This window comes from Equus caballus, chromosome 1 (genome assembly GCF_041296265.1).
Source record: "Equus caballus isolate H_3958 breed thoroughbred chromosome 1, TB-T2T, whole genome shotgun sequence".
In the NCBI taxonomy this organism is placed as follows: domain Eukaryota; kingdom Metazoa; phylum Chordata; class Mammalia; order Perissodactyla; family Equidae; genus Equus; species Equus caballus.
Genome location: NC_091684.1, coordinates 27,443,333 through 27,469,145, shown reverse-complemented (window position 1 = coordinate 27,469,145; position 25,813 = coordinate 27,443,333). Strand labels below are relative to the sequence as shown.

The following is a 25,813-nucleotide window of genomic DNA, read 5'->3' as shown; positions in this document are numbered from 1 at the left end:
GTGATCAACTAGCATCCTCTTCAAGTCCTCTCCTGTACCCAACCCTCTTCCCCTGGCTGTATTCTTCTGCTCCTCAGCTCCTGGGTAGACACTGGATTTTTCTCTTCATTGAGAACCTACTTGGAGGTGTATAGGTGAGGGAAGTGTTCTGAGCAAGAGAGGGCGGCCATAGGAGGGAAGCCCACATGACTGGGTGGGTCATCTTGACCACCGGGCCCAGAGCATCCTGCTTCCAGAGAGAAGAAAAGACCTACTTGGTTCCCCATTTCTCTCCAACCATGGAAACATCAGCCGGTCTGGGACACTAGTAATCAGAGATTTGGGTTCAAGTCTCACGCCTTTGTCACATACCCAACGAGCTGTATGACTTCGAAAAAAATCACCTAACCTTACTGGGCCTCAGTTTCCTCCTCTGTAAACAGGGATCCTAATGTCTATCATAAAATGTTATAGGTGGAAGCCATGTTGTAAACTCTCCAGGTACAGTCATTGTTATTTTTGATGATGATCATAGAATCTGCTGTAGCCTCCGAGGACTGCTGAGTCAATCAGTGGGTGAGTTTTCAGCCTGGGCAGCACCTGCCCCCCAACCCTGCATTTCAGCTGGGAGCCTGGTACCATCAACAGTCAAGAGCAAGGACTGCTAACCCCGAAAATCTGAATTGCATGACCATTACATTTTCTGTTATCTCGTCTGCTCCTTAAAATAACCTGGTAGTGGGGCTGGCCCCGTGGCCGAGTGGTTAGGTTCGCGCGCTCTGCTTCAGTGGCCCAGGGTTTCACCAGTTCAAATCCTGGGTGCAGACATGGCACTGCTCATCAGGCCATGCTGAGGTGGCATCCCACATGCCACAACTAGAAGGACCCACAACTAAAAATACACAACTGTGTACCAGGGGGCTTTGGGGAGAAAAAAAGGAAAAATAAAACCTTTAAAAAAAAAATAACCTGGGAGCTAGAAAGAGTTTATGTGGAAACCTGCTCCCCAAATGCAGAGACACCCTCACTTGCCAGCCCCAGGGTAAAGGAAATGAGGAGCAAGTTTTGGCAATAAGAGTCTGGGGAATAATGGTCCTGGTTTCTTTGGCCCATCTTTCCTTACCAGCTCTCCCCCTACACATGTCCCCACATCCTGGCCTCTCCATGATGGCCTCAGCTTAGCCCACACCTCCCAAGCATATGGGAGAGGCCTGAGCTACCACTCACTCTTTAGGAGGGTTGACATCCTCTGGTCTGGCCTCAAAGAACCGGAAGACTTCATCACACTGGGAAATGTGGGGAGGCAGCCGGACGAGTGCCTGAGGAGAGACAGGAAGAAAAGGCATTAGGCCTGATGAAACTGGGAACAGAAAAACCAAAAGCAGAGTCAACTTGGGCCAACAGTGATGGGCAGGCTCAAGCACTGTTCCGTGGAAGACACAGTCAACCAGCCACCCACCCATCCAACCAGACAACTGATCAATGAAATCACTACTCAGCTAACTAATGAAACAACTCTCCATCCATCCATCCATCCCATCAACTAACCAACCAGCCAAGTAATCAACTAACCAACTAGTCAACTAATAATAACTAACTAATCAGTCAACCAAGCAACCTATCTACCATCCAGCCAATAATTCATCCAACCAACCAGCCAACTAGCCAGTAAAACAACTAAACAATCTGCCAGTGAAACAAAAAACAGTGACCACTGAACCCTAGGTCTCAGGGCCCTCAGGACCTAGCAATTCTGCATGAATCCTGGAAGAATCCCCTCCTGCCCACAGCACGGGTCCAAGATCCTTGGCCTGACAATCTGAGGTCTTATCCTACCAGTCTGGTCTCCCAGTAGCCACACTCCAGCTGCAGCAGATATTCACAGTCCCTAAATACTGACAGCACAATTACTCATTTAACAACAAACTAAATACTTCTACCGAGAACAGCATGGTGCTATAATGGAGTTGGATACGACCTAGGAAGATTGGGGCGGGGTGAGAGAGTGGTTAGGAAAGACTCTTTGAAGCTGAGCTCTGAAGGATGGGTAAGAATTAATCGGTCAAGGTAGGTGGAGAGATCAAGCATGGTGGTTCCAGAAGCTGACTGAGGTCGGTGTGGCCCGAGTGCCTGAGTGAGGGAGGGCCGGCCTGGGCCTGCTTTCACAGGGCCTTACGTAGGCTAAGCGAGGACGCCTGGAAGAGCAGTAGAAGTAAAGGGCACAGAAAGACTTCTTAGAAGAGTTGGCATGAGCTAGGCTAGAGGGGTTCACAGGATCGGATGGGCGGAGAGGACAGGGATGGGGATCCCATGGGGGACAACTGTCCAGGCAGGGCTGTGGGCCAGCTGTGCGCCTGTCATCCAGGGAGGGCTGAGAGTCTGCTGCCGGAAAGTGAGGGATTAGGGTCAGACGATGGTCAGAGTTCCTGCTGCACACCGACCGTACCCACACCTTGCAGCCTGGGGCACATGGGACCCTGGACCTGGCCCAGTCTAACATGGAGGGGCGCGGGTGTGGCTGAGGCCAGGAGAAGGGAGCTCTCAAAGGGAACTCTGTGAACCCTGCTCTCTAGTATGGAGAAAAAACGCTGGAATGATCCTTTGGTCCAAACAGACAGGAGAGGCCACTGCTAAAGCAGGGCTGAGGAACAGGGCCAAGAGAACTCTGGGCTGCAGCCAGAAGGAAGAGGAAACCCCGGGACTGTGGGGATGTGAGGAGCCACCGATAAGGAGGCTCCAGGTCAGTGGTCAGCTGGACAGGAGGAGGTCACATGCCCATGCCTCCCCAGGCCCCTTCACTGGGGGCTGCTTCAGGAACCATGACCCGGTCCGGTGGCTCCAATGTGCCAGGTGTGCTGGGGCCTCCGTGGGTGCAGTCCCTGGAACCTCATGACCAGATCACGTTACAGATGAAGACCCTGCTAGATGGTAAGCTCCACGTGGGCAGGGACTTTCATCTGTCAACTGCTGTGTCCCCAGATCCTAGAAGGGTCCCTGGCACAGAGCAGACACTCAATAAGCATTTGTTCACATGAACGAATGAATGCATGAATAAGGGTTTGGCTGTGCAAAGCCCAATATCCAACAGTAGTGGGACAGGATAATGGGGCAAAAACAGCACACGTGGTCTTAGGTTGTACTGACAAAGTACAGTGTTGAGGAAGAGGGAAGCGACAGTTTACTTCTTCTCTGAGCTGGTCAGGTAGCAATTCAAGTATGGCATCGAACACTAGGCAACATACCCTGATGGCCTTCTTGATGCCAAACCCACACCCGGGCAAGACGAGACAAGCCCCGACCAGCACAGGAAAGACAACACTGCACTCCCAGCTGTTCCTCCCAGAGCCGGGCTTTCCGGGGCTCTCTAACAGATCACATCCGCACGAATAGCCAGGAAACAAAGAGGGGAGATTAACTCGTAAGGAGAGCCACCACGTGTCAGGCTCTGCCCTGGGCTCCTTGACTCTTCAATCACCCCGCAAACGGGGAGCTCTCATCATGAGCAGGACACGGGCTGTGCCCTGGTGTTACAGGGATGAGCCAGACACGGCCGCCACCCTGAAAGAGCTCACCTGAACACGTGTCACCCCATTTTGTCCTGGAGGTAGACACGGTTGCCTCCGTCTACAATGAGGATCCTGAGGCTGCTGGGGGATGAACCACAATAAAGTAAGTGGCAGAATGAAGCCCGGTGCTCAGAAAGTAGGATGGGTGGAACCTGCCCCAAAGTGCTTGAGTTTTCGCTTAACAGACGTTGGGGGTGCTGTTTGCTCCCCCAGAGAGGGTAGAAGGAAAAGAAAAACTGCAGAAGGAGAGACAGAGAAATGGAGGGGGAGAGAGACACAGAGAGAGACCGAGACAGAGAGATGGAGGGGGCGAGACAGAGACTGAGAGAGACAGAGACAAAGAAACAGATATACAGGGGCTGGCCTGGTGGCGCAGCAAAGTTTGCACATTCTGCTTCTCTGCAGCCCGGGGTTCACCGGTTTGGATCCTGGGTGCAGACATGGCACTGCTTGGCAAGCCATGCTCTGGCAGGCGTCCCACATATAAAATAGAGGAAGATGGGCACGGATGTTAGCTCAGGGCCAGTCTTCCTCAGCAAAAAGAGGAGGATTGGCAGCAGTTAGCTCAGGGCTAATCTTCCTCAAAAAAAAAAAAAGAGGGGCCGGCTCCGTGGCCGAGTGGTTAAGTTTGCGCGCTCCACTGCGGCAGCCCAGGGTTCGGATCCTGGGCGCGGACATGGCACCGCTCGTTAGGCCATGTTGAGGCGGCGTCCCACATCCCACAACTAGAAGGACAAGCAACTAAGATAAACAACTGTGTACGGGTTGGGGGGTGTGGTTTGGGGCGATAAAGCAGAAAAAAAAAAAAGAAAAAAAGAAACAGATATACAGAGAGATGAAGAGAGACAGAAAGATGCAGGGAGGGAAACAGAAACAGAGGCAGAAAGAGAAGTGGAAATCAGGCACGTGCAGGGCAGGGGCTCCTGGTGGGCAGCAGGAAGGTTCAGGAGGAAGCACTAATGGGCCAGGATGGGCAGGAGGCAGGAGGGAACCATCACCAGGGCCCCAGGCTGTGTGCAGAGTCGCTGCCAGGGTCACCCCCCTGAAAGGGGTTTGGGGAGGGAGGCTTCCAGTCGGCCCAGAGCGCTCACGCCCTCCCAGCTCAGCACACTGCCACCCGCCCCGGCGCAGACGCCGGCCGGCCACGGCTCATCCAGCACCAGCGGCGAACACAGGGGCCCTTCATGCCGACAGAGACCGGCCTTCTGGGGGCAGAGGACGCGTGGGCTGTGAGAGCCTCAGACAAAGAGGCCTTTGGTTGAACCACCGTGGCATCTTTCTTTAATGAGGAGCCCCGAGGAGAGCCGCATCGAGGGCTGGACCCGATTTCAGGCTGACAAGAGGCTCTCAGCTCGGAGCAGCTTCCACCAGAGCTGCCGCCAAGTCCCGCTCTGGCCAAAATCATTTGGCAGGAGAGCCAGGTGCCAAGCAGTCAGTCCCCGAGGCCTGCGCTGGCGACGGCTGCCAGAGCTGGGGAACCCCCAGACCCGGCCTTTCTGAGAGGAGCAGGTGGGGGCCAACACATGGGCATTTTCAGGGGCACCACCCACCAGCTCAGGCCTAAAATTCTGCCATTGGACATTCATGATACATGCCGTGGGGTGGTTAAGTCAGGGCCTCGGGGCCGGCAGACGTGGGTTTAAGTCCTGCCTCTACCACTCAAAGGCTGTGTGATGCTGAATGCATTACTTGTACTCTCTGAACTCAGTACAATGGATTGGATATGGCACCTGCCAGTTAGAAGGTTAAGTAAGGTCATGAATATGAGGAGCCTAGCACAGTGCCTGGCCCTGAGTAAACACGCAGTCCATTTCAGTTGTGACACTATTGTCTTCCTTGTCACTATTCTTTAGGTGAAAGCCGCGATGCAGACTACAAAGAACACTGGAATGGGAGTCACAAGACCTCAATTCCAGTTCCAATTCTGCTGTTAGAGACTTGCTGTGTGACTTTGGGCAGCTCACTTACCTCTCTGGTTGTTTCTTCTAGGATAAAACAGACTAACTCTGGAATCGCAAACTATCTCATGGAACACTTGTTTGATGAGGAAAAATGAGTTCTGTGGGCACATGCGAAATGGTGCCTTGGTGGTCCCCATCTTGGAGATCACCATGTTCTTTACCATAGTAAAGGCTCTGAGAAGTCTTGCAGGAAAGAAACCTGGAAAGCTTTGTTTAGGCCAGCAATTATTAACAATAATGACATCCTGGGGGATTGAATCATTTAATCATCACATTAACTCTGATGGGTATGACTATGATTTCAATTTTACAGAAGAAGAAACCAAAGCACAGAGAGGCTAAGTAATTTCCCAAGGCCACACAGCCAGTAAGTAGCAAGATTTTGAATCCGCCCATCTGAGTTTGGAGCCTACGCTCTGTCTCACCTACCAGTCTGTACTGCCTCCAGCATTGCCCACAGGTCTCTGACCGTGGAGCTGGTTTTCCTATCGACAGCCCCTAGAACACAGCTGGGACAAATCCAGGCTGGAGACAACCTGATTTCTTCCGGGTCTGACAGTCGGTGGCTCCAGGACTGTAAGCAGCACCATTATCAGTGAATTCAGTGTCTGATCTATCATCACCGTGACTGAGCCTTTCTAATAAGCCTCTGACTCCGGTGAGGTCGGAGGGTCCTGAAGGTCCCAGGTGGGAGAACAGCTGGAATGGGCATGACCTCACAGCCCTCAGCATCTAGGGAGGGGCCACTGCCCTGTGGGCTGCCTAGAGCACGCAGGCCCTGCAGAATGTCTGCTGAGCTGACTTCAGTCCCTTCCAACCCTGCCACTCATGGTCTAGGGGGCTGGCGAGCTAGCTGAGAGCAGATCTGGAGAAACAGGGCAAGGGAGTGGGCTGGGGGCAGTGGGTGCCGGGGGAGACTGCGAACGAGGCACTGAAGAGCTATCCAGGTTTTTGACCGCCCTCAGCTAGTCCTTCCAGTGTCCCCTTTCCCAGTGCTAAACTGCTCCGAGGGCTCCAGCTGGTGGCCCCCGCAAGAGCATTATCGGGGGGCCAGGGACACGGGCCACCACTTGGTACCGCATCATCGTTCCAGGTGGTGCAGATCTAGATAAGGCAGAGGGTGGCAGTGCCTCTAGAGCTCCACCCAGATACAGCAGGACAAGCCTGGTGCTTCAAGCGCACCTGCCAGGGAGGGCGCCCCAGGCCGACCGCTCAGACCTCCTGCTTCGAAACGACCCCCCTCCGCAAAGCCCTCCACCCTGGGTAATGTCGGTCCCGGGACAGAAAGCAAAGTTCTGCATTTGGCAAAGCAACCGTGGGCATCCTGCTCTTTCCATGGGGTCGAACATTTTCTTATTTTTAGCAGTATCATTTTGGTTTCTAATCCATGGAAATCTCAAAGGTAAAAACCCAGCTACTCTGGAGGGACTGGGGGTGCGGCCCGGGGGCTGGAGTCCTGTCCGTCTGGTCCCCTATTCTCAGCCCCCATCTGCTGATGCTGCCTGGCCTGTTCCTCCTAGGTCACCACCTTTAATAGGAAGCTGGGGGTCACCGAAATTCTGTAAATCAGATTATTTCAAACATATGAGTTCTCTTTTTGAAGGATGTAAGCAGCAAATCCTTTTGAAATGGAAATAGTGTCTAATGCGAGGTTGCAGCTTAAGTCATTTCACAAGGGATCCTAGTACCTCGGGGCCTTGGGGGCATGTCACCTTCCTCAGAGGTTTCTTCTGCTTGTGTGTGATCTTTGCATCCTGTCCTCAGATACTGGCTGGACACCCACGAGGGGCCAGGCTCTCTGCTTGTTAGTGAAGACACAAAGATAACACACGTGGTCCTCAAGGAGCTCCTGGTCTGGAGAAGACGGACACACAGAAATTACCCTCCTGTGCAGGGCAAGTGTGCTGCATGGAGGCATGTGCAGAGTTTTCTGGGGAGAGAGGAGCAGGCATGGTGAGCTTTCCCCGGGGAGTCAGGGGACTTCGGGGAGGGGCACTATGGGAGCTGAATGCATCCCAGGAAAGGGACCAGCACAGGCCAAGGGGCGGAAGCCTAAGGCAGTCTGGCTAGTTGGGAACAGCTGCGTTCCCGGTGGACTGGACTGCAGGGGTGGAGGAGGGGGTGGGAGCTGAGGCGGAGCAGCATGTGGAACCACACCCCAGGGTGTCCGGCTGAGCGGCTTGGAGGTTCTGGTGGGCAGTGGGGCTCCTCTGAGGGCCTTAAAGGAGAAAGGCTCCTCTGAGTTGCCCAGGCTGGCAACTCCTTTTCCTGTCTGGACCAGAGGAGACGGAGAGATTCTACCACTGGGTTCCCCAGAGTCCAGACCACTCGGGAGGTATGAACGGACCAGTCTTGGCTCTCTGCCTCAGTCTCCCCCATCAGCAACACTCCGGGCCCACACCCACCTTTCAAACGAGGGCCACAACAAAGCTACTCTCCCTGTATCCAGGATGGAGCATGCCACGGACCCCTGGAACTCCTGGCAGGAATCTGTTTCAGTTGCAACATGAACCTTTCTCTTTAATAAAGTGAGAGCCAATGATGGGCCGTGGTGAAAAATCCCCATGGTGGGAGCGAGAATACCTGGGACTAAGAACCACCACAAGTAAGAGCCTCAGTTTTCGAATCGAGGAAGTGGGGATAAAAATGAATGAGTCCCAGAGAAGGGGAGGGCTGGGTAGGGAGACCCTTACCCCTCCAGGGCTGACCCCCTTGTGGGGCTTGGAGTCCCTCCCCCAGTCCAGTCCAACTATAGCCAACCCCTCATCCCTCCCACCAAGAAAGCCATTGACCCCGAAAGCAAGTCTATCCTGGACAGAATAATAGAAGCAAGCTCAGCTTTTTGGGCAGCAAAAAATTGTAGTCGCACCCACCAGGAAAATGAGACCCACATAAACGTCATCGACGTGGCCAAGGGCAGGTTGATCAATCTCAAACACTCTCTCACTGCCCCCCACCCAGGGTATTTATTTTATCCCCTAGACAAACACCACAAACATGTGTTTCACACACAGGAAGAGGGTAAATGGAGTCACTTACAAAATTGTTACCTAAGCCCCTCAAGCATAGCACACGCTTGTTAGTGAGATGAAAGTCCTCAACTTGTCGAGGCCACAGAACCATTAAATATTAACCACATAACCATGCTGCCCGTTAAATTAATTTATGGAGTTAAAGAAATGCCTTTGGAACCCTTCTTGATAGACACGCGGCCCTCAAGTGCCACATAAAACCATCACCCGGCTGGTGCTCGGTAAATTTTCCGTGACATTCATCCAATCTGCTCCATATATGTTTAAAGTTAATACTGAGATTTGGGCTGTGAAACCGCCATTAGGCAGAGGGACTGGCTGGCCGGCAAGGGCGGTGAGCCCAAAGTCTGGGGAGGTCCACGGCACGGTCAGACTTTCCACGTCTGAGTCCTGGCAGAGGTGCGGGCTGCTCTGTGCGCAGAGCCAGCTGCAGACTTTTGGGTGCGTGTGAATCCCCGGCAAATCCCAGACCTGGAGCCCACGTTGTCTGGCAGGTCCAAGGAAGGAGATGTTGGCCAGCCAAGCAGAGCTGCATGCAGAGTACTGGAAATAAAAACCCCAGAGTTTCTAAGCAGTGTGTCCGAGGAGAGGCATGGACAAGGGAAGGGCTGGCCATGGGATGGACGGCACAGGGCACTGACCATGGAATTCGCTGTGGAGGGAAGTGACGCTGAGTGAATTGTTGGATCCCGAGTGGCCATAGATTGGACTGTCGGGTGGCAGAGCTGTGAAGCACAACGCCGGATGGCAGTGACCGGGGGCTGCTGCTGGCTTATCCCTAATGACCATTCCAAGGTCATTCCAAGGTCTCAGACAATCAGACCACAGATCCCAGCTTTCTAGTTCAGCAGCATTAAAGGTCACTTCTGCACTGCCTCGCCCCACACCATTCTCAGAGTAAATTCCCTCTGGGCCGGCTGGCTGCTGGGTGAACCCACGACACGGCTCTTTGTTGCCCAGCTCTGAGCAGCTCTTGTCTGCACTAACCAGGTTAGGAGCCCCTCCTCTTGCAGACTCCACTTAAATGGCTTCCCCAGCCACCAGCAACATCCCCAGGGCCCCTTGAGTCTCATCCTGACTCGGGAGTCCTGTTCAAAGCCTGACCCCAGCAGATAAGATGCTATCGGCTTTCTCCTACAGATGATGGAGGAGACGGCATTTCCACAGCGCCCGCCTACAGATGCCTCGGGCTCCAGCAGCTCAGGAGGGCCGAGGCTGAATCTGAGCCATAAATCCCAGCTGGAAGAGCCCGCCGCCCGCCCTTTGCCCCCTCCCCCATTAGCTTTGCCCATTTATTTAACTTCCTGGGAAAGATATAAAGAGAAAGAAAAGCTCAGGCTGCAGCCATCAATTTAACTGGAAACAGCAAATGCCCTTTAAAGAGGAAGATGAATATTGATCTGAAGAAGACGAGCTTGTAGCTTAAGGGTATTCATCATCGGGGCATCCTTTTAGGTTAAGGCAGAAAATGTGACCGAGTATAACCTGCACAGTCGCGAAATTCAAACTTGGCTTAATGGAGAGTATACAAGAGCGCTTATCTCCCTAACACCAGTTAATAAATTTAGCAACTTGGTTCTTATCTAAACATTTTTATTGCCAAACATAGTGATTCAGAATTATAAAATATTAGTGCAGAAAGGGACCTTACGGCAACAACTCCATGTAGAGACGGAGCATTTCAGAAGTTACAAACACTGTGATATACATTCTCCCACTCAACCCCCTTCATGAACCCCATGAGATAGTTGTTTTTACCTCTTTGGGTTTTTTTTTTCTTGTGAGGAAGACTGGCCCTGAGCTAACATCTGTTGCCAGTCTTCCTCTTTTTGCTTGGGGAAGACTGTCCCTGAGCTAACATCTGTGCCAATCTTCCTCCACTTTGTACGTGGGATGCCACCACAGCATGGCTTGGTGTGTAGGTCTGTGCCTGGGATCTGAACCCCTGAACCCTAGGCCGCCGAAGCAGAGTATGGCAACCCAACCACTAGGCCACTGGGCTGGCTCCTACCTCCATTTTACAGAGGAAGAAACTGGGGCTCAGAGAGGTAAAGTAACTTGCTCAAGGTCACACAGCTAGTAAGTGGGGCACTGGGATTTGGCCTCAGCTCTTCTCACTCTAATACCAGTATTTGCAACAAAACATTATCCCACATGTGCCTCTCCTCAAGATTCTTGAGTCAGGGGCCGTCCCCATGGGCAAGTGGTTAAGTTTGCACACTCTGCTTTGGTGAGAGGATCCTGGGCGTGGACATAGCACCACTCATCAGGCCATGCTGAGGCAGCGTCCCACAGACTACAACCAGAAGGACCTCGTACCAGAATAGACAACTACCTATTAGGGGGCTTTGGGAAGAAGAAGAAGAAAAAAAAATATTGGCAACAGATGTTAGCTCAGGTGCCAATCTTTAAAAAAAAAAGATTCTTGAGTCAGACTCCACAGTAGGTTTCATTTAACTAAGAAATTCTATCTCTATTAAAGCCAGTGGGGCCCAGTGGTAACATTAAATTGTTTACGTTTTGAAATAACAACAATGAAAAGCTAGCGCCTACTGAATGCTTCCTCCGCACCAGACATTGTGCTGTTGCCTTACGGGTGTCAGTTCATTTCACTCTCCCGACTACCTTCTGTGGAGGGCTGTTCTCCTGCCTACCGTACAGATGTGGAAACTGAGGCTCCTGGAAGTTAAGTAACTTGCTCATGTTCATGAAGCTCATCAGGGGTTCAAACCCAGGTGGTCTGGTCATCCGAAGGCCATGTGCTAAGGCCACTGCAGTGGGAGCCTCGCTGCAGGGGTCCTGGACTCTGATCGAAGTAGAAAGATAAATGGGCTCTGCCTCACGAGACTGCCCTCACTCTCCCGTCTGCTTTTGGCGTTGGCTGTTTTAATGTGTGTGTCTGTGTGAGCATCTGCATCTAGAAAGATGGGTCCATGAACATCTGCTTCTATCAAGACTTCTGTGAATAAACAAATATGCATTTTGGATGTTACCGAACTCAGAACTGATGCCAACAACGTCCCAAAAGGAATTCAAAGAAAGAGTTCTTCTATGTCCAGCAAAATGCCACCTACAGACTCCTTTCAGCAGGAGGCCCCTTCACTTAGCGCCCGAGCCCGTGGAGGTGACTTAAAGGAGTGTTTGGAAATATGGACACGTCTTGAGAGGAGCAGAGACTCAGCTGGGAGCCCGAGGCCTTCATGTCCCAGAGAGTGGCCCAGTCACGGGGTGACCCCTCCCCAAGGTACACCCACACCCATTCCTCTGGCCAGGAAACGCCAGGCCTCGGGAGGCCTCTGCTAAACCACAGCCAAGACTTTTGTACAGACGGCCTTCCTTCTCAGCTGGACAGACTCTCCGGCAGATGGGCTACCCACCCCACCCTCAGACACGCCCTTACCCGGCAGTACTCGTCGATGGGCTTCAGCCTTTTCACAGCTACATCCCGGATGTGGCTTCTCCGGAAGAGGATCTTGCCTGGAAGAGAGACGTTCATGAGCCGGTGATTCCAGTAAAGCTGCCATAGTGACCAGGGACCCTACCTGCTCATTCTCCTCTCCCTTGGCTTCTCAGCATCTTAGCTGCCCACCACCTGCCACCATCCCTGCCTGTTGTCAAGGAAACAAGGAGGAGTGGTCACCTCTCCCAGAGGGCAGGAGGGACCCAAGGCTGAGGGCCCAGGACTTCTCCGGCAGCTGAGGAGCCCTGGAGGCTGCCATCTTGGTCACGTCACCTTGTCTAGTCTAATGGCAGGATCCATGCCCCAATGTGGGCGCGGCTCCCAAGTGACCTCGCAAACGAATACAAAGGATGGCCCAACCCACACGCTGTTTTGTTTTCAGGCCCATCCCTCCTTGAGAAATCAGCATTCACTCCTACTAGCTGGGCAGGAATTCCTATTCTTAGCTTAGGTGGGTGGCTATTTCCAGGGCGGGCACAAATCAATGCCAAGGGGAGAGCCACTGCCCCAGCCTGACTGTTCTCCAGCCTCTCTGTACACACAGCCTCCAGCTGTAGGGGTGCAGCGGGGCTGGTCTGCCCCTCTACAAGAATAGGCAAAGCTTATAGGAAATGCCAGCCCCTCAAACCTTCCCAGCAGGCTCTTCCGAGATGGCCAAATTCAATTACAACAAATAGATCAATGCATAGTCCTTTTACAGTTGGTTAAATTTAGAATCTGAACACCTTGGTCTGACATTCAAGGCCTAACACAGCTGGCATTTCTGTGCCCAGTGGCTGTCAAGGTCTAGGGCAATGCCCCCTCTCAGAAGGCCTTCCTTGACTGGCTGAGCTGGGAGTAACCTCCCTCTTTGCAGAACATCCATACGCTTTGTCTGTTCCTAAGGTGCTCTCCACATCCTGCTGTGTATTACAGATATCTGAGCGCCTCCTTTCACCAGGGGCCCATCTGACTCATCTCAGGGCCCACGGAGCCCGGCACATGGTGAAGTGCTCACCCCGTAGCTGTAACAGGCATCTGTTGTCCAAGTCAGCCCGATTTCCCTCTGCAGAAGTCCCCTCCTCCATCCCAGTCCTTGTGGTTCAGATGGAGCTAACCACACCCCCTGGCAACAAGGGTAGGCACATGACCCAGCCTAGCCAACCAGAGATGGGCAGAGACCCGATCTAGGCCAATGAGGCTTCAGACTCCCATTGAGACTTCAGCTGGCACCTCCTTTCTCCCACAGTTGCTAAGCTCCAGGATGAAAGCCTGGAACTTTTAGTGGCTATCTTCATTATTGTCTGAGAAGGAAACAGACTGAGACAAAAGAGCTGTGTCCAGCACTAGGTAGGTGCTCAATATAAATGTTTCTTGAACGATTAAACAGCAGAGTCAAGAGACGGTGAAGGGCTGATTCCTTTGATGTCATTTGAGCAGCTGGATGTAGCTTTTCCTGAATGCAGAGTCTACCGGGTACTTTTCACTTGCATAAAACAATAAAATTATTTTTAATTTAAACTAGTTGGAGATGGATTTTCATAATTTGCATTAAAGGGGTCCTCACTGAGGTGATCCCCATTGCCTGTGAACAAATATGTAGACTGCATGTTCATCCACTTACGCTTCCTCAGTCACGGTCAAGTCAAGTACTACCATGGCCTTGGTTTAGGCTGTTTCCCCAGAAGCAGACCCAGAGACAAGGAGTTGAGTGCACGTTGTTTATTTGGGAGGTGATGCTGGAAAATATCAGTAGAGGAGCGGGAAGTATGATCAGGTCAGTTAATCACTGTGGCAGCAGAGCTCAGTTCTGCTGGGGACTCTGGGAGATGATGCAGAACACAGCTCAGAGGCACCCCGACCGAGGGCGAGGAGCCTTGGGTATGTATCACCAACTCCCTGCTTGTGTCGAGCTTCTGAGAGCATTAACTCGGGTGCTTCTGGCCGAGGGTGCTCCCGGGGCCAGAACAAAGCCCCAGGTGTGCCCCCCAGAAGCTTGTGGCAGGTGAATGGTGAGGGGACCTGGGGGCACTGAAAGCAGCTGCTTCAGCATCCGACTTCCCCGTCACCACAGGTCCTGGTCACCAGCCCTGCTCCAGTCAGACAGTGGGACACCTAACTCATCACGTGGAGTGTGGCTTCTTTCCATCCGTGCCTCTCATCTCTGCACAGACGGCGTGACCCAGAGCCCATGGTCTGCAGCGCCTGCCTCCCCACGTGCCACACGCTCCACTGGGCACAAGGTCTGCGTAGAGCAGCCGCCCCGTACGTACTTGCTGGTCCACTCACTTTCCTCTCCCAGCCTCTCCCTCCCACTCTCCCTGAAGCCAGGCAGAGGGGCCATCTCCTGTCAGAAGGATGACACTGTGCAGACGGGACGATGTCATCAAGATAAACCGGCTCCGCCACGCGTTCCTTTGGAAAGGAGATAAAACATGATTTATCAAGACACTGGAGCCAGCTGCTTTTTCCTTGAGGGGAGCTGTCACGGATTTGGTATTCCTGGCCTCTGCCTCCTACCCTTTTTTGGTTGCCTGTCACTTTGCTGCCTGCGTGCCGAGGGCACATGTGTGCTGCCGTGGGAACGGCGTGTAAAAATAAACGCATGGTGCGAGGAGGCCACCCTCAGGACTGACAAGATGACGGGCAGCCCTGGGCTGGGGGGCTGAGCCTTCCGCCTGAGCCAGTGACAGCAGGAGCTGGAGGTCACCCAGGCGCAGTGACGCCAGCGCTCGAGAGGTGTCTCACAGGACCCTGCAGGACTCGTCGAAGACGCAGAGGAAACCAAAGGAGAGACCACAGGAGGGCCGGGGCCCACAGGCCTGGCTCAGCCACGTGCTCCTTTTGAAAGGAGATAAAACACGATTTATCCATTCTCCAAAAATAGCATTCCTGCTCTTTCTCACCGTGTTGGAGGACAAAAAGGAAAGGAGGGAGATGGGGAGACAAATAGGGTCCCCCTCCCAGGCCTCCAACTCAAGGCTGGCCACACCTCTGACTGAATCGGGTGTCCCTGAGACGAGATGAGATAGAGATGTAGAGATAGATAGAGATAGAGATAGACATAGAGATAGAGATGAGACAGAGATAGAGATAGAGATGAGATAGAGATAGAGATAAGACAGGACCTGATCCAGCTGCAGAGATAGAACTAGTGAAAAACAAATAGTTAAGGAACAATGAAGGCCTCCATAAGGTGCAGAAGGTTTGAGAAAGGAGGGATGGGGGCGGGGAGGTGGGAGGGCTCTGCCTGGCTCCTCACCCACAGGGGCGTGGGACCCCCACCTTGCCCCCTTGAGCCCACCCTCTGCAGCTGAGGCCACTACGCCACTGGGCTGGCCCTTCCGTCCACTCCCCAGGCTCGTGGGCCTGTGGCTCAGGTGCAGTCAGAGGAGCATTTCCGTACCAGCCCTTTCCCGGCTGAGTGTTTGGAATCCCAACAGGGCTTCTCTCCTTCTCGCTGAAATCCCGACAGGAGTCCGGCTTTCTCTTCCCGGGGCTTTGGCGCAGGCGGTGGGGGGAGGCGGGGAGGGGAGGGAAGATCTGGAAGGGATTCTACGGTCTTGACTTCTCTGTTAGGAATCCAAACCGCACTCGGAAAGCCAAACCGGTGACCGTATTAAAAGGGAGAGAAAAAAGGAGGAGGAGGAAAAGCCCCATTAAGGAAGCCGAGACCACAGGGCATTAAAGACCTCTTGTAAATGTAATTCAGCCCGTTTACAGGGAGGCCAGCCTCCTGCCAGAGTCTCAAAGCCAGGCAGATGATGCCCCAGAAATATGATGAGCAGACACACAGGGCACGACACAGACCTCAGGCTGAACTCATCCTGAGAGCGGGGAAGAGAGCCCGACAGGGTTGGAGCACATAAGCGAAGATGGTGCCCCTCTGCCTGCGCTGAGAAGGTGGGACCAGCAGAAGGAGCAGGGGCCTCGGCAGGACATCTGGGTTCAAGTCCAGCCTGGGCCACAGGCTGGCTGTATGACCTTGAAGCAGGTCCCTCCTCCACTGGGGCCTCTGCATTCTCATCCGCAGACTGGAGGGTGGGGGCTCCACGACTGCTCCCCGAGAAGTCCCAAGACTTACGTAGTGGGGGTGGTGGAATCGAGAGGAGCAGACGAGAAGCGAGTAATAGCTTGGTGGTAACAGCTCAGTGCTTACTACGTGCCAGGCTCATGCTGAGAGCTGTTCATTGGGTTCTCTCGCTTAATGCTCACAACAACTTGGAAGCAAGTACTTTTAAAATCCCCACTTTGCCCAGGAGGAGATGGTGGCTCAGAGAGGTTGAAGGACTTGTCCAAAGTCACACAGCTATTAGGTGGCTGAGTTGGGATTTCAACCCAGGGTGTCAGAGCTCAGAGAGTGAGGAGGAGAGAGACGGCAACAAATCCAGAGTTCTTTGGGCTCGAATCATGTAAGGCCTTGGGAGCCATGGTGAGGACTTAGGATTTTACTGTGTGTGATGGGTGCATTATTTATGTCTTCTCCATGCCAGGTCCTGTGCTGAGGGCTGGGGAACAGCCACTCTGGGGGCTGACTGAGAACCAAGCAATAACCGTGGAGGGTGATGCAATGATGCGTGACCCCTCCCCGGGTCTCAAGTGAATGAATGACGACTGAGTGAATGGGTGAATGAGAGTGAAAGAATGAATGGACCAAGGAAGCAGGGAAGGAGAGGTGACCCAGTGTCTAGCGGGCTTTGGGGAGAAAGAGCTCCTTGTACTTTAATGGACCCTTCCTGTCCCCACCCCACCCCCACGCTGGCTGGGCAGGTGCCAGCCCTGCAGGACCACGGGGATGCTCACCTTCACAAGTTGGTGGGCATCACCTGGGGAAGGGAGGTCCATCTCTGCCCCACCCCCCTATCTGGCCTGACCTTCTCACTGTGAGTGTCCACTCTGGGCCAGGACACACAGGCAGGGCACTGACTCAGGAAGGTCCCCATGCTTAGGTGGCACAGTGTTTCTCCCTCCCACTCAGGATATCAGGCGCTTAATGAGCATCTGAGTGGCACCCGATGGGTCTTAGTAGTTGGCATTTGCTTCTAGAGAATGATTTCAAGAACGTGAGAGATGAGGACTTGGCTCCTTCTTACCGATAGAGAGAAGCAGATAAAGAAAAGACAGAAGCTTCGGAGGGCAGTTAAACCCCTAGGCCAGCCACAGCCTCCAGGGTCCTCCTTGTGAAATGAGGAATCCACAGGTGATTCCTTGAGCAGGAGTCAGGGGTCCAGGGACCAAGAAGAGCAGAAACACCAGACACAGCACCATTGGCCAGGGAGCCCCCGACTGAGCAGTGGAGAGTCTGTAGGAACTCCACGAACTACGCTGGCGCCCACTGTACAGGGCATTAAGAGGGCACTGGCGAAAGGGGTGATAGGCGAGGGCTAGCCTCGGAACCTCTTTTGGTTTGTCTCGGTTGATCTATTCTTGGCAGTCTCTCCTCTTCAAGATTCACAGCATATATGTGTGCATGTTCACATCCTCCCATAACTCCCTCTTCCTTGCCTTTTCTGCCACCTGGAATGCCATTCACCCGTCCATCTATCCATCACTCCATCACTGTCTTTTTTTTTTTTCTGCTTTTTCTCCCCAAATCCCCCCAGTACATAGTTGTATATTTTTTCAGTCGTGAGTCCTTCTAGTTGTGGCTTGTGGGACGCCGCCTCAGCGTGGTCTGACAAGTAGTGCCATGTCTGCGCCCAGGACCCAAACCAGCGAAACCCTGGGCCGCCGGAGCAGAGCGTGAGAACTTAACCACTTGGCCACAGGGCCAGCCCCCATCCATCACTGTCTTGATCGAGGGTTTGCTCCAAGTGCTGAGAACACTGCAGTGAACAAGACGGATCGGGGCCCTGCTCTCAAGGTCTTTACTTTCTAATTAGGGAGGGGATGTGCATGGGAGGGATACAGGATACAATTTGCATATCTAGCAAGTAGTTTGGTTACACATACATGTCTTCTCCCACCTCTATAAAGAGAATAAAACAGGGTAATAGGAAGGGGCGTGCCTGGGAAGGGGGAGAATTCAGCTGGTGGTCAGGGAAGTTTCTCTGATTTCAGTAGAGACTTTGAGGAGAAGGAGCCAGCCGTGCAAAGCTCTGGAGCAAGAGGACTCGGCCAGAGGCAACCACAGAACAGAGCTGGAAGACAGAAGAGAGGCTGTGTAGGAGTCTCGTAGCCACAGAAAAGAGTCTGATTTTCTTCTAAGTGCCCTTGGGCCTCCCCCTGCATCCTAAGGCATGGTTTCCCCATCCTAAGACCTTTTCCATGAAGCCTTCCTTGAATGCCTGTCTCGCCCTCCTTTACCAAGCTCCTGGACCCTCTGGCAGTCACCTTATTCTTGTTCTCCCTCCCTCCCCTGCTGTCTCGGAGAATGTGTTAGGAAGCTGCCATCCCAGGGCCCCCTTTCACCTTCCCAGGGGACCCCCTGATGCCTAGGCCAGCTCTTCTCAGACACCCCAGCCTCTGAGGGCACAGATGTTCCCAACCCCCTCCCTTCAGTGCAGGCCAGAGAGCCTGGAGCATCACAGGGGACTCGCCTAAGAAAGAGGGGAGACCATAGAGGGGCCCAGAGGCCCACAGACCACATGGCACAGAGGCCTTGTTCTCCATGAACAACATTCTTGCCTATCTAACTGGATCTGAGGACAAAAATGAAAGGTGTGTGTTAGTCTCCCAGGGCCGTCGCGACAAATTACCAAAAACTTAGTGGCTTAACACAATAGCCATTTATCTTTTCCCAGTTCTGAGGCCAGGAGTTTGAAATCAAGGTGTCAGCAGGCCGTGCTCCCTCTGAAGCCTCTAGGGGACAATGCTTCCTTGACTCTTCCAGCTTTTGGTGGCTCCAGGCATCCTTGGCTTGTGGCAGCATCTATCCAACATCTGCCTCTGTCTTCACATAGCCTCCCCCTCTGTCTGTGTCTCAAGCCTCCCTCTGCCTTTCCCTCATAAGGACACCGTCTGTGGGTTTAATGCCCCCCCTAATTCAGGATGATCTCATCTCGAGATCCTCAACTTGATTACCTCTGCAAAGACCTGTTTTCCAAATAAGGTCATATTCACAGGTTCCGGGGTTAGGATGTGGACATATCTTTTTGGGGGCCACTATTCAACCCACCACAGGGGGTTAGGAGAGAGTCCATAGGGCTGGCCAGACACCTGACAGAGTCTTGTGTCCCTAACTGACTGTAATCGTCACAGGGCACAGATGACTTTCTACACCCCCTCGACCCCTGGTGACACCTGGCAGGGGCTGGCTGTAACGAATGCGAGTGTTGCCTGATGCCCTCAGGAGGGACAGGGGAGTGTCTGGAGAGAGGGGGGCAAGGGTCTCTGGAGCCCTAGAGGGAAGAGGCCAGCTCTGAGGATCTGAGAGCTGAGTGAAGTGGGGGCTGGCGGGGGTCCCCTCAGGCTCTGCTGGCTGACGTGGCACCCAGGAAAGAAGAGAGAACTTTCCCAAACCAATTAGAGGAAAGAAGACTCGAGAGTTACCAGAGGGACCTCCCTCCGCCGCACAAATGCCACGTCTGCTCATGGGGTGTGCTATGGTCTGAGTGTTTGTGCCCCTCAAAACTCATGGGTTGAAATCCTAATGCCCCACGGGATGGTATTAGGAGGCGGGGCCTTTGGGAGGTGATTAGGTCGTGAGGGAGAGCCCTCATGAATGGGACTGGTGCTCTTATAAAGAGACCCCACAGAGCTCCCTAGGCCCTCGTTACGAGAGGAGACAGCGAGAAGGCTGCAACCCAGAAGAGGGCCCTCACCCCACCATGCTGCCCCCTGATCTTGGACTTCCAGCCTCTGTGGTATTTTGTTACAGCAGCCTGAACGCACTAAGACAGAGTGACAGGACACAGGCAGTGCCCGTGGGGAGGAAAAAGGAGTAATTACTCTTCCTCAGGCTCCTCCTCCCCCAGCTCTTTGCGCTCTTCAGACCTGGCGTGGGTCCCTGTGTGAAGTGGGCCGGGCCAGCAAACAGACCCTGTGTCCCCCTGCCCAAATCCGGCATCTCGAACGGTTGTGGCTGCTGACAGACTGATGAAGACAGAAGCTCTTAAGTAAAGAGCTCGGGCATAGGAGGGCACAGAGAACAATGCACGGATGCACTAATGGCTCTTCCTCCCCCAGGAAAAACACAAACAGCAATCCCTCCTTCATTTCCATCCATTTAATGTCAGAGGGGCAGATACCAACCCCCACCTCCAGGAGTCACCCCAGCAGGCAGGTGACCTAAGGTGGTCCCATGAGAATCAGCCAGGGACTTTTGATGGTTTAGAGCAAGCAGCCGCCTGTAGGGTACACACGGGCCCTAAGAATACCCCACTCAATTGAACAACCTCACAGCCTACTTCTTGGACGCCTGAGATTACAGAATCAGAATCTAATTTCTTTAAGATTTTGGTTGGGCTGTATAAACTTCTCCCTGGAGAATGACCGTGAGCCTTATTAATCATTCACACCTGAGTATAAACAAGCATCAGCTTTTCACCTGACAACAGGGCCTGGTGAGGGGAGTGAGCACAGAACAGAGGGGTCTTAATGGAAGGGGACAGGATGGGCAGAGGGGAGAAGAATGGAGAAGCAGAGTCAACATCAGCCTTTGCTGGTTTCCCAGCCTCCCTGCAAGCTGGTGCTGCGTTTGATGTTCGGCTGTTTCCTAACTGTGGCCTCCCAGCCTTCGCGTGGCTGAGCCCCACCCATATTAGAGTCTGAACGGCTGGTGGGCAGGCCCCTGCTTTTCTCTCTAGTGCTGCCACCTCTGAACTGCTGCAGTCTGGGGATGGCAGGCCACCTGCTCACCTGCTGCCAGCCTCTGATATGGCCCACTATCTGTAGCTTTGTGCCTGGCTCGGATTATACTCTGCCACCCAATCCTGCTTCTCCCCCGCAACACCTGGCTTTCCTCGCCCTTCACCCAGACCAGTAGAGACAAGGGGCCACGTGGGTGGGTGAGGCCTAGATGCTGAGGCTGGAAGCAGTGGGCACATGCAGGTTCTGGAAGGACACGGTCCTGATGAGGAAGGTCTGAAGCCCAGGGGGTCGTGAGTCCATGCCCTGAGTTCTGGCTCCCACGCATCTCACTCGATTCATGCCAAGACCCCAGCTCTGGCTAGAGTCTCACCTGGTAGGCATCTGTGGGTTTTACCATCAGCATGTGTATTACAAGGCCCCTAATTTTCTCTTGAGGAACATTCCCTCCTTCTTTCTCAGTCTGTGTGATTTCTTTTTTCTTTCCTGCTTTATCTCCCCAAACCTCCCTGTACACAGTTGTATATCTTAGTCGCCGGTCCTTCCAGTGGTGGGATGTGGGACGCCGCCTCAACGTGGCCCTATGAGCGGTGCCATGTCCGCGCCCAGGATCCGAACCCTGGGCCGCCGCAGCGGAGAGCACAAACTTAACCACTCGGCCATGGAGCCGGCCCCAGTCTGTGTGATTTCAGTGGGGCTAATCTCACCCCACACTCCTGGAGTTACCAGTCAGTAGAGTCAGGCTATGGGCATGTGACCCAAGTTGGTCTGAGAATCAGCCTGAGACTTATGCTGAAACTACCAGGAAGAGAAGTGCTCTCTTTCTACATGGGCTGCTAACTCATAAACTGTAAGCCCCAAAGTTGCTGGGGAGCATCTTTGTATACCTCTGTCACATGTGGGGAAAGCCTTTCTGAGAATCAAGTCACCAGAGAAGAAAGCAAAGCTGAGAGCCAGAGAGATACATGATTTGGTCACCTAGATCCAGCCATGCCTGAAACCATTGCTCCTGAAGTTTTCGGTTATGTGAACCAATAAATTTCCCCTTTTTTCTTAAACCAGGCTGAGATGGGTCTAGTCCTTGTCACCTGGAGGCTCCTGACTAGTATCTGGCTCTGCCATTTACTATTGGGAGATATAGGACAAGTCCCAACCTATTTGAATCTCAATTTCCTCAAACTGCAAAATGGGCATAATACAGTCATGTGTTGCTTAACAATGCATCTAAGAAATGCATGGTTAGGCAATTTCATTGTCATCGTGCAAACATCATAGAGTGTACTTACAAAAACCTAGATGGTATAGCCTCCTACACACCTAGGCTATATGGTACTAATCTTATGGGACCATACATGCAGTCCACCATTGACCAAAATGTCATTATGTGGCGCATGGCCATAATGCCCAACACAAAGGATTATCATGAGGAGTCGATGAACTGGTGCATAAAAGCATTTAACATGGAGCCCAGCCCACAATAAATGCCGAACAAATAGGATCTCTCATGAGCTGACAATTCCGGGTCAAGTAGGTGGGGTGCTGTGGGGGTGGGGGCACAACCTGCCCTTCCTGTCTCTTGGCTGGCCACGTGGAGTCCTCGCATCTGTCTATGCACCTGGCTTCCCCACCCAGGGCCAAATACTGACTCCCTTCAGCCTGCAACAACCTTCTCTGATTCAAACCGCAGCCCCCTACACACACCGGGTCTCCCACACAGCTCCCATTTCCCCTCTTTGGGATGCTCCTCCATCGGCCCAATTCCAAGAGCAGAGAAGGTGTCACAGCGGAGAGGCAGCGATGGCTCACTCCATCCACCCACCTGGGAGCCCTCCAGGATGACTCACACAGGTGAGTCTCCAAACCCGCGCTCTCCGCGCCTCTCCCACGCACTCAGGGAAACACACTGGCAAAAGTCCACTGGGGTTTCGCCATCGATCAGAACCTTAGCCTTCCTGCCGCCACAGCACACTTACAGGAAGAAGGAGTCAATTTACAGGGAAAAATGATCTCCCAAATTCTGGTTCGGAGGTTCGCAGAGCCAGGTTGAAGGGAACAAAATCTTTCATTCCCCATCCTCCCCGGGGCCAGGTGGGATTTTCACGTGTCTCCTAGAAATAAAGCACCTGGGCCAGCATATCAGAGGTTTTAATACGGAACCAAATGGAACTGAAGGCTTTTTGAGCAGCCTTATAGAGCTATGAGACCAGAACAATTTTTCTCCTTTTTTTAAAAAAAACTTTTCAAGTATAATAAAGATACAGAAAAGTGCACATGCATGTGTATAACTCAAGGAATTTCACCAACTGAACCCCCCTATGTAACCAGCACCCAGGCCAAGGAGCGGAGCGTCGCCTCCCCCCAGAAGCCCTTCTCTGCTGGAACAGATTCTGCAAGGCCTTTCACCCTTCAGGTCACCTCATGGAGGCCTTGGCAGGCCACTTTGAGGAAGCAAGGCCCCTCTGCCTCTCTCCCCGGTCCTCACTGTTTCCCTCGTAGAATTCACCAGGATTTGTAACGACCTTGCCTCTACACAAGATCTTATATGATGCCTCGTTTACTACTGTATCCTCAGGCCCAGCATGAGGACTGGCACACAGTGGACCCTGGTTGACGTTTGCTGAATGGATAAATAAGTGTGAGTGTGTGTGTGTGTGACACATTCTTGCTCTAGATTGTCTCTCTCATTTATATATACCACACAAACATACACACACCCCTCCAAGGGTAAACCTACCTCACCCCACACACATTGAGGGCTGCCGGCCCAGAGTGGGGCTGCAGCAGACATGGACTCGCCCTCCAGGACCCAGACAGAGCGGGGCCAGAGAGTGTGGTTAACTCGGAGCCCGGCACCAGGGCCAGGCCGTCCCCACTCCATGTGGGTGTGGGTGTGGGTGTGGGTGTGGTGGGCGTGGTGGGCATGGCTCCACACCCTCCCTGTGGGAGCCTGGGAATAAAGGGCCCTATTCAGCCTGTGCAGCCTCAGCTCCTCCCTGCCAGGGGAGGCTGCCCTCAGGAAAGGGGACGGTGGGATGCTGAGCCCAGCTTCCCGGCAGCCTCTCCCGGTGGCACAGCCCACAGTGTGTGCGTGTGGAGGCGGGCAGACCAGGGTGCCAGCGCTCTCAGGGCTCAAAGAGACACAACAGACGGGCCCAGCGGGATGAGGAGGCTGCGGGGAGGCAGGGGCCGTCCCGGTTCCGCGGGGTGACGCTGAAAGGCACAGTTCACTTCTCACGCTGAAGCAGAGGAAAATCCCCAGGATGGAGAGGCCCACTGGAAACGGCCCCACAACCACAGGCCTGGCTGTGCCAGCCAGAGGGGCGTTTGCCTGGCTCTCTTCGGGTGGACACTGTCCCCCAAAGCCTGCTTTGCTGGGGAAGAACTGAGCCCAGACAGTCAACTCTCTGCAGCAACCTCCCACCAACATTTTCTGTGGTTCCACCTCCTGCTGCAGGGGTGGTGAGGGCAATATTAATAACAGATGACAACCACTGAGTCCTTGTGCGTGCTAAGCACAGTGCTGTGCCGCTTATATATAAGCTGTCATTTGACCTTCCTAACGACCTGCGATCTAGCTACTGTTGCTATTCCCATTTTGCAGATGGATACACTGAAGGTCAGAAAAGTTGAGTGACCTGCCCAAGGTCACACAGCTAGTAAGCGGCAGAGCTGGGACGTGATATCCCATGGTCTCTTTCTTTAGATAGTCTGAAAGTGCACAGGCTTTTAATTATTCTTCTACATTCCTATTATTTCTTCCTTTCTCTGTGTATCCCCTTGGCCTGCCTTTCCCAGGAGGTACATCTCAAGGCTAACCCAGCCCCATGAGCACGGTCGGCATGCTTCACTCACTCGCTCACTCATAGTTCAGCCCTCCCCAGTGCTGGGTGCAGCCCGGGGGCTGGAGTGTGATGGTGAACAATACAGACACAGCCCTTGCCCTCACAGAGGACACAGCCTGTGTGGGCACTGCGCTGTGGTGTGATTGGTTATGATGGGGACACACGGGGGGGAGACAGGCCTGAGAAGTCGTAGGAATGAGCCAGGCCAAAGGGAAGTGGAAAGAATGTCCCAGGAGGAGTGAAGAACCTGAGCAATGGTCTAGAGATAAGAGATGAGACACAACTGAGAAGCTGAAGTAAGTTCATGTGGCTGGATATGGGGTTGTGTGTGTGTCTGTGTGAATATCTGTGTGTGTGTGTGTGTGTGTGTGAAGGTGTGTCTGTGTGAATATCTCTTTGTGTGATGGGGTACGTGTGTGTCTGTGTGAGTATTTCCTTGTGTGGGGGGATGTGTACATGGGTGTGTGTGAAAGTGTGTTAAGAAGTCACAGGGTTGGGCTATGACTGGTGCTAGAAGACACTGGGTGGGTAACAGGGTTTGACCACATGGACCACACAGAGCAAAGCAGAGCCATTCAAGTTTCCATTTCAGAAATACACACCCGAGTTCCTGACTCTTCAACTTGAGGACCATGATTTTTACCTGGGGGGACACAGGTACCCTCAGACCCTTCTGAAGCCTTTCTCCCTCAAGTCTTAACTGAGAGGGTCAAGGGATGGGGGGCACCCTTGGGCCTGGTCACTGGTAGGGCACACACAGCACAAGGTCAAACCTGTGTTCTCACCAGTGTCTACACCCACCGCAGTCGAGATGGATCCCAGGGGTAAAACCAGGAGACCCTGGAGGTCTTCATGTCCAGCCCCTTCACTTTCTGAGGTCGAGGCTGAGCTCAGAGAGGGCCACATCTTGCCCAACTTCACGCAGCAAGTTAGTGGCCAGGCTGGGACTCGGCAGGGCACTGGGGCTGGCAGCCTGGTTCTGGGGTACATTTTGCAGCTTCTGCACTTACAGATTATGTCTTTACTAAGCAATTTCTACCTCAACCCTAACCCAGAGACAGGAGCTGCCACCCAGTGACACCATTTCATAGGACTGAAGGCTCAAAGGAGCCTGCAGTAGTCAGCCTCCAAGGTGGCCCTGTGACTCTTGCCTCATGGTCCTCATGTCTTATGTAGTCCCCTCCCAAACTGAATAGGGCCGACCTGTGGAGCCAGCAGGATGTTGTAGAAATGATGGTGTGGCTTC

General features: G+C 53.2%; 1 protein-coding gene and 1 long non-coding RNA gene across 9 annotated transcripts in view; one reads left to right on the top strand and one right to left on the bottom strand.

Moving 5' to 3' along the window:
- Positions 1-25,813, bottom strand: part of SH3PXD2A (SH3 and PX domains 2A) — a 245,920-nt gene that overhangs the window by 115,581 nt on the left and 104,526 nt on the right. For 7 of the 8 annotated variants that reach the window (XM_005602262.4, XM_001497905.5, XM_005602263.4 and 4 more), the window contains 2 exons: positions 11,939-12,015; positions 1,207-1,298 (listed from right to left, as the gene is read on the bottom strand). In XM_005602262.4, coding sequence (XP_005602319.1) covers positions 1,207-1,298; positions 11,939-12,015 — 169 coding nt within the window. Of the gene's footprint in view, positions 1-1,206; positions 1,299-11,938; positions 12,016-12,178; positions 12,260-25,813 lie in introns of those variants that run through there. The other variant, XM_070221288.1, reaches the window with a different exon arrangement.
- LOC111773297 (uncharacterized) lies at positions 3,318-14,857 on the top strand. The gene is made up of 3 exons (XR_002807677.2): positions 3,318-3,648; positions 7,271-7,459; positions 14,052-14,857. It is a non-coding gene; the product is annotated as an uncharacterized lncRNA (long non-coding RNA).